This window comes from Nanorana parkeri, unplaced genomic scaffold (assembly GCF_000935625.1).
Source record: "Nanorana parkeri isolate BGI_ZX_2015 unplaced genomic scaffold, ASM93562v1 scaffold592, whole genome shotgun sequence".
Lineage (NCBI taxonomy): Eukaryota > Metazoa > Chordata > Amphibia > Anura > Dicroglossidae > Nanorana > Nanorana parkeri.
The window spans coordinates 403,866-414,800 of record NW_017306860.1 but is presented as its reverse complement, the minus strand read 5'-3'; the positions used below and the strand labels follow the sequence as shown (position 1 = coordinate 414,800).

Genomic DNA, 10,935 nt, shown 5'->3' with positions numbered 1-10,935 from the left:
TCTTGCCAGTCTGCATTCCTGAAAGGCCGAAGCCTCCTCTCAGGCCAGCGTCCAGCCCCTCTCACGTATGCTTTTATCGGGCAGGCCTGGACCTGCCAACCCTATTGTGTCCCTTTCAGGTCAGACACAGCTGAGGGAGCAAAATAAGCCAGCAAATAACAGTGGAGCTGCAATGCTATGAAGGTTGTTTATACCTGTTTACGTCCTCCGTCTCCTGGCGGGAGCATAATTAATAGCTTCTATTGTCATCTTACGATGGATGCGGTTCATAATGCCACTTTGAAGTTAAGCCTTGATTGTATCTGGCATCCTCGGGCTTTATCACTTGTATGAGGTGTGATATTTTTGCTGAGGCTTTTAAAGCCAGCATTTCTGTTTCTGCCTCTCGTATAATCATTTTTAAAGGGGTTATCAAAACCAACAATACTGTCCATATGGCATACTTCAGCAGGCCATGCAGGGTAAAGCAACAGGTAGCCAGCCCAACAGTGGTGAGACCCCCACAAAGCCATGGTGAGACCCCATGGAGCCCTGGTGAGACCAGGGCTCTGTGGGATCTTGCCAGGGCTCTGTGGGATCTTGCCAGGGCTCTGTGGGGTCTTGCCAGGGCTCTGTGGGTCTAACAAGGCTGTTTAGACCCCACGGAGCCCTGCTACCCTGGTGAGGCCCCCTCAAAGCTCTGGTGAGACCCCCCTCTGTATGTGCGTTATAATTAATCGAAATTAGTCGATTAATCGAAATTAAAATTTCGATTAATCGAACAGGAAAATTTTAATCATTACCAGCCCTATAAAATATCAATGAATGATTTTATTACAAAATGAATAAATACATTTCTATAAAGCATTATTTTATACAAACAGCATTTGCGGTAATTGCTTGTATAAACTCAGTATTCACCACAGCAACTTGTAACCTCAACCATGTGTTACCTATCAGTTGACATATCCATTTACAATCTACATCAATAGAAACTATATACTGGAATCCAAGATCAATCATTGCTGCCCAAACGTGCAATCCAGATCATAGGACAGTATAAGCAAATCTACACATTTCTTAGATCAAAGGTTTACTTCTTTAGGAGAAAGTTGGAGGATAGCAACGTTATTTGCTTAATATTTGCATCAAAATGTAGTCTGTACCAAGACAGAATACTTCCTTAGGTTGTGGAGGACTGCAGGGGGGTCACAGGAGGACCCAGTCATAGCTCATAGAATATCTCAGATCAGTAAAAAAAGATTTAGCATGTTAAGTGCATACTGGTGGAGACATCCTACAGCATGCCAAACAGGTTCTAAGATCTGACCAACAATTATTTTATTAGTATAAGATCTTCAAAACCACCATCTTAAGATATCATCATTAGAACTATTGTCAGTACTAGGGATGCACAGATACTTTTCGAGTACCAGTGCAGATACTTGGCATTTTCATGAGAACTACCAGGGTTGCAGCGGTCGCAGCTGGGACCGGACTCTGGTGCTCCACCACTGTCCTGAATTCATTAGTCTGTATTGTTTCAGAAAAACTGTCACTTGACAATAAACAAAAATGTATCAGTACTCGTACTTGTAAGTACTTGGCAAGTACCAGTACTCGTACTCGCAAAACTGGTATCTGTGCATCCCTTTATTTATAAAAACAAAATCATACATTAAAACAGAGATGTACAAATCCCGGGAGCTCCGTGTGCTCCTTACAAATGACAGCGGCCTCCTAATTTTAGAAATTTTCTCTAGTCTAGTCTTGGAGCTGAAAAGTATTGGTATATGTACTCGTACTTGTACCGAGTTCTGTACTTGGTATCTGTGCAACCCTAGTCAGTACTAAGCCACAGTTCCTCCAAATGATTGAAAGAAAGAGGCCTCTTTATTTATTTTAGAGTGGTGGTATTGTTTAGCAAGCATTTGAAGATCTAATACTGTTATCTGAATTGGTGGTCTGAATAGACCCCATCTTTGATGCTGCAGGATGCCCCTGCCAACATGAACTTAACTAACTCATTAGAAGATGAAAATACTTGTGTTTACTGATCTGAGCTATGACTGGGCACTCCTGTCACCCCTTGCAGCCGTTCTCTACTTAAGGGAGTATTCAGTGCAGGCACAGACTGGTTTTAATGCATATATTGGACAAATAACACTAGAATGCTCCCATGTTCTTTTGCAAAAATAGACCTTTTGTATAAGAAATGTGTAAAGTTGCTTGTACCATCCTATATGTCTGCCTATTTGGATTGCACATTGAACAGCCACAATTGATTATGGATTCTAGTATATGATATCTGTTGATGTACAACCGCAATTCCAAAACAGTTGGGACGCTTTGTAAAATCTACATCAAAACAGAATGCAATGATTTGCAAATCTCATAAACTCATATTTTATTCACAGTAGAAAATAGAAAACATATCAAATGTTTAAACTGAGTAAATGTACTGTTTTAAGAAAAAAATAAGGTAATTTTGAAATTGATGGCAACAACACATCTCAAAAAAATTGTTTACCACAGTGCACCCTCCCCTCTTTTTTTACCAATCCTCTGTAAACAAGTGGGAACTGAGGAGACCAGTTGCTGGAGTTTTGGGAGAAGAATGTTGTCCCATTCTTGCCCGATATATACTATTCTAACTGCTTAACAGTCCTCGGACTTCTTTGTCATATCTTACGTTTTAAGATGTGCCAAATATTTTCAGTTGGTGAAAAGTCTGGACTGCAGGCAGGCCAGTTAAGCACCCGCACTCTTCTACTACGAAGCCATGCTGTTGCCATAGATGCAGTATGCGGCTTAGTATTGTCCCCCTGAAAAAGACATTGGGGGTGATTTACTAACCTAAACACACGCACGCACCAGGTGCGTGTGATTTTTACACTGCAAAACGTATTTATCAACCAAAAAGTCTCTAAAAGTATATTTCCACTAATGCCATATATGGAAAAATCATCACATGATGCATATATAATGCTGCTTCACAGTTTAGACAAAAATGGTTAGCTCATGCATTTACATTCCTGCATTCATCAACGCAAGCAACACAACATAGAGCTAATTTACACAACATCACCTTGCAATTCATGCTTGGCTTTGCACAACACACCTGCTGGGTGTGTACACACTACAAAGGTGTTTAGATTCCACCCATAGATCATGCTGGGAGGGAACACACTACAGAGGTGTATACATGTTCGTGGTGTGTTTATAAGGTTAGTAAATCAACCCCATTGTCTGGATGGGAGTATATGCTGCTCTAAAACCTGGATATAGCTTTCAGCATTGATGGTGCCTTTCCAGATGTGCAAGTTTCCCATTCCATAGGCACTTATGCACCTCATACCATCAGAGATACCGGCTTTTGAACTGAGCACTGATAAGATGCCAGAAGGTCCCTCTCCTCTTTAGTCCAGAGGATGCCGTGCCCATGATTGCCAAAAGGAATGTCACATTTCAATTAATCTGACCACAGAAGTAGAACAATTACACTTAGCATCAGACCATTTTAAATGAGCTTTGGCCCAGGGAAGACAGCGGCGTTTCTGGATCATGTTCAGATATGGCTTCTTCTTTGCATGATAGAGCTTTAACTTGCATTTTTGGATGGCATGGGAACTGTGTTCACAGATAGTGATTTTTGGGAGTATTCCTCAGCCCATGCAGTTATATCCATCACAGAATCATGTCTGTTTTTAATGAGGTGCCATCTAATGAGGTGAGGGCTCGAAGATCACGGGCATGCAATACTGCGTTTCGGCCTTTTCCCTTGTGTACAGATATTTCTCCAGATTCTCTGAATCTTTTAATAATCTTATGTACTGTTCGTAATTGTTCGACAAATTTTAGACACAGCTTTTCACAGATTGGTGAACCTCTGCCCATCTTTATTTCTGAGACACTCTGACTCTCCAATAAGCTCTTTTTATACCCAATCCATGTTACTGACCTGTTACCAATTAAATTAGCTGCACAATGTTTTTCCAGCTCTTCCTTGTTAGTACCACTTACTTTGCCAGCTTTTTGTTGCCTTGTCCCAACTTTTTTGAGACATGTTGCTGTAATCAATTTCAAAATTACCTTTTTTTTTAATGGTACATTCTCTCACTTTAAACATTTGATGTTTTCAATTTTCTATTGTCAATATAATATGAGTTTAAGAGCTTTGCAAATCATTGTATTCTGTTTTTATGTAGATTTTACACAACGTCTCAACTTTTTGGGAATTGGGATTGTAGACTGTAAATTCATCCATCAACTCATAGGTAACACCTGGTTGAGACTGGGAGGTGCTATAATGAATACAGAGTTTGTACAAAAAATTACAATAAATGAATGGTTTTAGAAATGTAAATATTAATTTTGTAAAAAAAATCATAGACTGTTATTTTAGAAGAAATTGATGTGTAGACTTGATAACTATTGATGCCTTAAAAATCCCATGAGAGTTACTTGTGTCGAATATAATAAAAGTTGACTCCAACTCTTACTGATCTTCTGCTGCAATATTATCTATTACCCTCACATATCTTTCAGTCTGCCTGTAATTTTAGTAGGCGGACAAAAAACAAGATAATTTTCTGATTTAAACTCTTAAATGCATAAACCTTACAAAATCAGTAGGATACTGCAAAGGCATATTTTCTTTGGCTGTAGCACTGTTTGTATTTACTATCTCACGTCTGGTCAGAGAGCTGATCAACCAATAGGGTTTCACTATTTAGTTTAGTATTGCTGTTGAATAATTGATTAAATTATGAATGATAGCTCGGATTTCCCAAGTGCCTTAATTTTAAAGACCTCAATTTACCCTCTGACCAAAAGTTAGAAAGGAAAAAGATGTTTCAAGTGCAGTAGGTTTTGCAAACTATATCCTTATGACAGGAAATTAGCAAGAAAAAATTATGAAAATTTGCTTTTCCGCTTCTAAATTTATAAAGTAATTATGGTAAATCAAAATGAAGCAAGCACTCATAGCTTATTCATATATAATATAAAAATGTATTATTTATCCCCAGATATAAAGATTACCGAGAACCTCCGTGGTCTCTGGACCAATATGACTTTTCCAAGCAATATTGGACGGTTCTAGCTGTACGACTGGCATTTGTTATACTCTTTCAGGTAAATATATTATATGAAAGCATGTATTTAACTACTTCCAAAACTCAACTTAAAGGGTCAGTCCATTTAAAAGTGATATTTTCCCTTCTAGAATGATTTTAGAGATTGAATCTCCTGGTGGCTTTTTATAGCTCTTGGGGTCTCCAATTGTGGGATCTCTCCACCATAATCCTTACAATGCATTTTACTCCTGTTGTATTCCCCATAACATAGAACAAAAAATCTAAATCCAATAGGATAAAATGTAAACATCAATGAGAATTTCTGTTCAGGCAAACCTTATGCCTTTCTTGTGGTGATGTTTGGCTGATTTCTGACCCCATGGGAAACAATGTGGTCCAGGCAATATTCCAAATATAAGCAAATAGCAGTGGTTAGCACTTCAAATCCCGGTCAGGACACTATCTGCAAGGAGTTTGCCTGTAGTCTCTGTGCTTGGGTGGGTTTCCTCCATATACACCAGTTTCCTCCCACACTCCAAAGACATGCTGGAAGATGAATTGGCTCCTGTCTAAATTGGCCCTGTATGTATGCATGTGTGGTAGAGACCTCCGATTGTAAGCTCCTTGAGGGCAGGGACTGATGTAAATGTGCAGTATGTAAATCGCTGCGTAAATTCTGGGCGCAATATAAATACCTGTACTACATAAATAAAATCACTTATAATGGTAGAGATTTACATATATACATAAATGGCCTGGAAAACAGTAATAAAGTTCTGAAGCCAAATTGGCCATTGCCAAACATGGAGCCTCAGGTGAAACCAGTTGAGATAAACTGTGAAAAGCACCAAACATGTAATCCAGTTAACATGTAGCTGTAATATATTTTGACTTTAATGATTAAAAAAGTTATTTCAGGCAACGTGTTTCAGGAATGCTAGAATGCTCCCTTCCTCAGGGCTACTGGCAAAGAACATAAACATGTTACATAATTATTGATTTGTTTATCATTTTTATATTCTTTGTCTATATATCCAAAGAAGGTGGATTCCAAGACCGCCTGAAATACATTGACTTCTAACTTATTTACTTTGGATTTTGTTTGTGGCTCTCTTGTATCTTGATTGGTTTTACCCAAGGCTTCGTGCCTGTCAATGATGACCCTGGCTTTGGATCTTCCTTATTGAGAACATTTATCTAGATCTGTGAATCTCCACCATTATAACCGATACCAACAGATGAACACCTGGCAGGACAAACAAAACAGAAACTTAGAGTGCATCACATAGCCTAGCTTTGGGTCTTTGAGTCATGCCTGATTGTCTCTCAGGTCCAATCAGAACTGAAGGGAGTAGGGTTCAGGGGCCACAAGAATCCTCTCCATGCTGCTGCACTACACATCACTCAAACAGGTGGCCCTACTGTGGTGTTCTCTCTACACATCTGCCATGTTTTAATAGTGTCACCTGGCAACCAATACAGACCACTTATATAAAAAAAACGGACCACTTAACAGCTGGTATTAATGTTTAATATTTTAAAGACATTTCTTTTGGGATTTCCTAAAGTACAGCGCCTCTTCTTTTATTTTTCAGTTTGCCTTTTGTTTTTATTTAAGCGCCACAGTCAGTTTTTGAATTTGCTGTAGTTTTTCTTTTCTTTTAAACAAATCATTTGGAGGTGTCTGAAGATTTATTGCTTCATTAGCAAATTTTCTCATTAGATCTCTCAAATAAAAAGTTTCATTAGCTGGAATCTTGTGTATAAGACAACAAATCCGCAAAACAGCCCAGGAACCACAACCATCCCCGGAATGATTGGGGACAATTAGCATTTGGCACCAACTTTCAGTTACATTTTATGAATTGAATAGTTCTGTGCTCTTGTGTCTTGTGAAATCTTCTTACAGGTCTGTGCTTACTTGTAGAGGCTTTGTCTGCAGACATGTATTTAAACATCTGTTGTCATAAGCACTGAGAGATGCCCAGAAAAATGGCATGCTGTGCAGGTCACTGCCAACACACACAGTATCCTATAAAACAAAGAAGCAATTGAATGTTGTGGCTTTATCTATAGTAAGCAGAGAGGTTTCTGAGAGTTATAGAAATGTGAAAAAGGGAAACCGGCCTGTTATCTTTATCAACCACCCATCATGTTATGTAACTATATCAACCACCCATCATGTTAATTATGTAACTATAAAGCTTAATTTGCCTACCATTGTACTAGGACAATGGCACCTTCAATAAGGACAACAACTCCGATCTTTCTGAAATTTTCAAAAAAATTCAGTTTGATTGCATGAACGGAGTTTGACCATTTACATATGTAGGTGATCAGATTTCTGGAAAACAGACTCATGTATGCTTCAGTGAATTCCTGTTTGATCAAAATCTAAATCCCCTCTAGATTATTATAATTCATGGACCAAAACTAACATTTCAAGATAAATATCATTCAAATATTAATTAAATGTACTACCATTCCAGATAACCTTAATATCCATAATAATTTAAAATGAACATTGCGGAGCTGTTGGTTGCTGCATTTTGCATACATTATTTTAACCCATTATTTTAAAAAGCATATTCAGTACATCTCTGTAATACACGCATATTCCCCAAGATTTATGCAAGTAAAGAAAAAATACCTGTTAATTTGCCAAAAATCCAATTAGCTCCTAACTTCCTGTTTGAGCTGACAGCAAAGAGCTTCTGCTGCACTGAAATCCCCGTTCACTTCTCCCTTGCTGTGCTACAGAAACCTCCCCCTTCCTCATCTCTTTAACATAGTATTTAACAATTTAAAATAAAACTGACCGTCAACCATTAGTTTCTCTTTAGCTTCCTTACAATAAACTGACAATGATTTTTGATATTTTTAAGGCTTATTGCACTTAACGCTTTCTTCTTTGCCCAACTGAGTGAGCCTATAAGTTAAGTAAAAAGTATCTTCCAGAAATTGAATGCCATGGTTAAGCTTACACTCCACTTTGCCAGATAAACCTAATCACAGACATCTGTTTCTGAGTGCAGCAACTCATTTGCATACAATTACCTACAATCACCAGTTTTTTTTTACCAACTGCATTATGAGCCCTTCAAAGGAGACATTCTAGGCTGTTTTCCGACAAAATGTCTCATTGAAATCAGTGAAATACAAGAAGGTAAAATGATTACTAATCAACTGAGAGCTCCAGAGGTCACTAGAAAGGACATTTCTGATTGCTATAATAGGCTTTGTTTTTTGGAGCGTGAGGAAAAAGTGATTTAGAATAGTCAAAATAAATTACAGAAAGAATAAAGCACAGTTACCAACACCATTAAATAGGCAATTTTAGTGTAAGTTAATATTATATTTGTTGTTTTTATGTAGTAAAACACAGGAATTTCTACTCCGTATCCTTATTGGTTGACAGCCCATCCCTCTAAAGCAAACTTACTACAAAACTTTTAGGGAATACATTTTCCAGGATCAAAACGTACATGTGTCTTTGGAAATCATTTGGCTATTCAATTCAATGAACCAGTGCCCATGCACAAGCAGATCTGGGGCACTTAAGACTTCTCCTCACAGTTAACAGCCCAGATATACCCAGATAACAGATATAGCTGGTTCAGAAGATGGTGCACACTTATATTGTGCAGAGGACAATAGAAATGTAAATGGAGAATTACATGCAGACACCAATGCAGTCCTCAAACATTTTCTTCAATCCTGCCTAACCAATATCCAATACTTACTGGGCAGGAAAATCTGACGCAGCCCACACATGTGCCAATTCTAACCAGGGAAGGTCTAAAGTGTGCTGTCTTTGCAAGTGATGGTTTGGATTAAGTAAGGATGGGTCATGTCTCCTTTTAAGTTTATCCTTTATACTGTGACTTCATTGAGGATGTGAGGGGCAATCTTCAAACTGGAACACAGGTAGCAATAGAAACCTGAAAAATACCCCTTTTATGCGAGCGCCTGTCAGTTCTGATGAGCAGGTCATCTGTGCACGGATGCCCTGCTGATCAGAGCAGTTCAGAATGGATGCCACCATTGTGACATCCCTGCCCATCCAGTATTTTCTTCCATCTTACTATGAACTTAACAGACCCATGTTAGATCTATGTTGAGTCAGATGAAAGCGGATATGTGTCTGTTTACATCAGATTACCACTAATTCATCACAATCAAGTCTGCCAAAACAGAACCCTGTTCTGTTTGGTTTTCCAGACCTGGACAGAGCTGGGGGTAATCGGATGTAAACATACGCATGTCCATTTAGATCTGGCTGCCCATATATTAACATTCCAATGGCTTCCAATCATATCCCTCTTAAAAACTGACAGGCTGAACCACTCATCTGAAAGGGCCTAAGCCTTCTGCTATTGTTTTCATTGTTGTCTGTGTCCCTATTGGAGACATTTTGCTTACCTATTGCTCCAATGATCACAGAGGACATTAAAAAAATCCCCCCACTGGGGACAGACCAGTAGCAAAAACCTGAAAGATGGCCACTGGACCCAAAACAAAAAAAAACAAAAAAGTTTGGCTTGAATTTCACTGTAATCTAGATTTGTATAACCCATATCTCAATTTCCTCTTAGAACCTGGTTATGTTCTTGAGCGCGGTGGTGGACTGGTTAATTCCCGACATTCCCAAGGACATCAGCGAGCAAATCAAGAAAGAGAAGAGCTTGATCGTGGACGTCTTCCTCAAAGAGGAACACAAAAAGCTCCAGCTCTTAGAGAACTTTATTATGCACGACAAACAGCGAGCAAAGACGGAGAACAAGGGGCGGCGGAGCCGAGCTGCAAGCTTCTGCCAGTTCAGCCGCAGCCAACGTGGCAGTTTCACATCATTCAGTTCACACCACACTGACGTGTGACTCCTCTTGAGCTTGCTAGGCAAGCAGTTAAGAAAATACATATACAATCAAAGCCTATAATATTCAAACTGGAGATGGAAGGACACGTGGAATGGCAGACTGCGATGAAGGCAGACAATTTTAAAAAGTTCATTTTACCGCAAACGTCTCCAAAAGCAGGCTTTGTAATCTATAACCAATAGTCTGGTGCTCAGTATGGCACAGAAAGGCTTAAGTACCACTTGGTACAAAATTATTCCTGCTGCTCGTAAAATGCATGTGGCTACCAGGCACAAATACAGGGCAAGGAGTAGGAGCATAATAAGGCCATGACGTTTTGATTTTCATTTTGAATTTATTTTTTTTACAATTAGTTCTAGCCAAGCTCATAAATTGTTCATAAGCAATGACTTTAAAATCATGTGACAACTCTTAAACACTGCACGTTACAGAGAACCCTGCTGCTGTGCTTAAGACAGTGTAAGCGTATCAATATTTGTTGAGTCACACAATCGCTAGACTGCACATTGTACTCAAAAGCATATTTTTTATTTTTCAATGAATTAAAATAAAAAAATAAAAAGTTTATATCTTTTATTGAAGCTGCTCGACTTAAACAAAAACAAACAAAAGGAATGTATATCGTTAAATTAAATTGTTTTACTGGGAATGCGTATCTTTGCTTTAACTAACTTCCTCTCTTACTGTTGTGCTCTCCAGATGACATGCAATTTGTGCCCTCTTAATTGTGCGTGTATAGCTGGGTGCTCTTGAAAACGTTTTGAATGTATAGCGCGAAGAATCACAATCTCAGGGCTTATTTTATATTGTTTGTTCTTTAAGATGACGTATCAAGGATGCTTTTGGAATCTTTAAATCATTAAATCACATCTAAACGATCCAACGTCAAATTGTAACCAACAAATCCTGTTTCGGATACTGATGAAAGAAAGACATGAGTGTATGATCAGAGGTGATAATAAACTTCTTTTTCTTGAGTGGTGTTTTAGATGTATTTTTTC

General features: G+C 38.5%; 1 protein-coding gene across 1 annotated transcript in view; it reads left to right on the top strand.

Annotated features, from left to right (window-relative positions):
- The window catches only part of ANO2 (anoctamin 2), a 158,391-nt gene extending 148,457 nt beyond the window's left edge, over window positions 1–9,934 (top strand). The window contains exons 24-25 of the mRNA XM_018562702.1: window positions 5,010–5,115; window positions 9,653–9,934. Of these exons, the coding sequence (XP_018418204.1) occupies window positions 5,010–5,115; window positions 9,653–9,934 (388 nt within the window). The remainder of the gene's footprint in view (window positions 1–5,009; window positions 5,116–9,652) is intronic.
- Window positions 9,935–10,935: the final 1,001 nt, after the last annotated feature.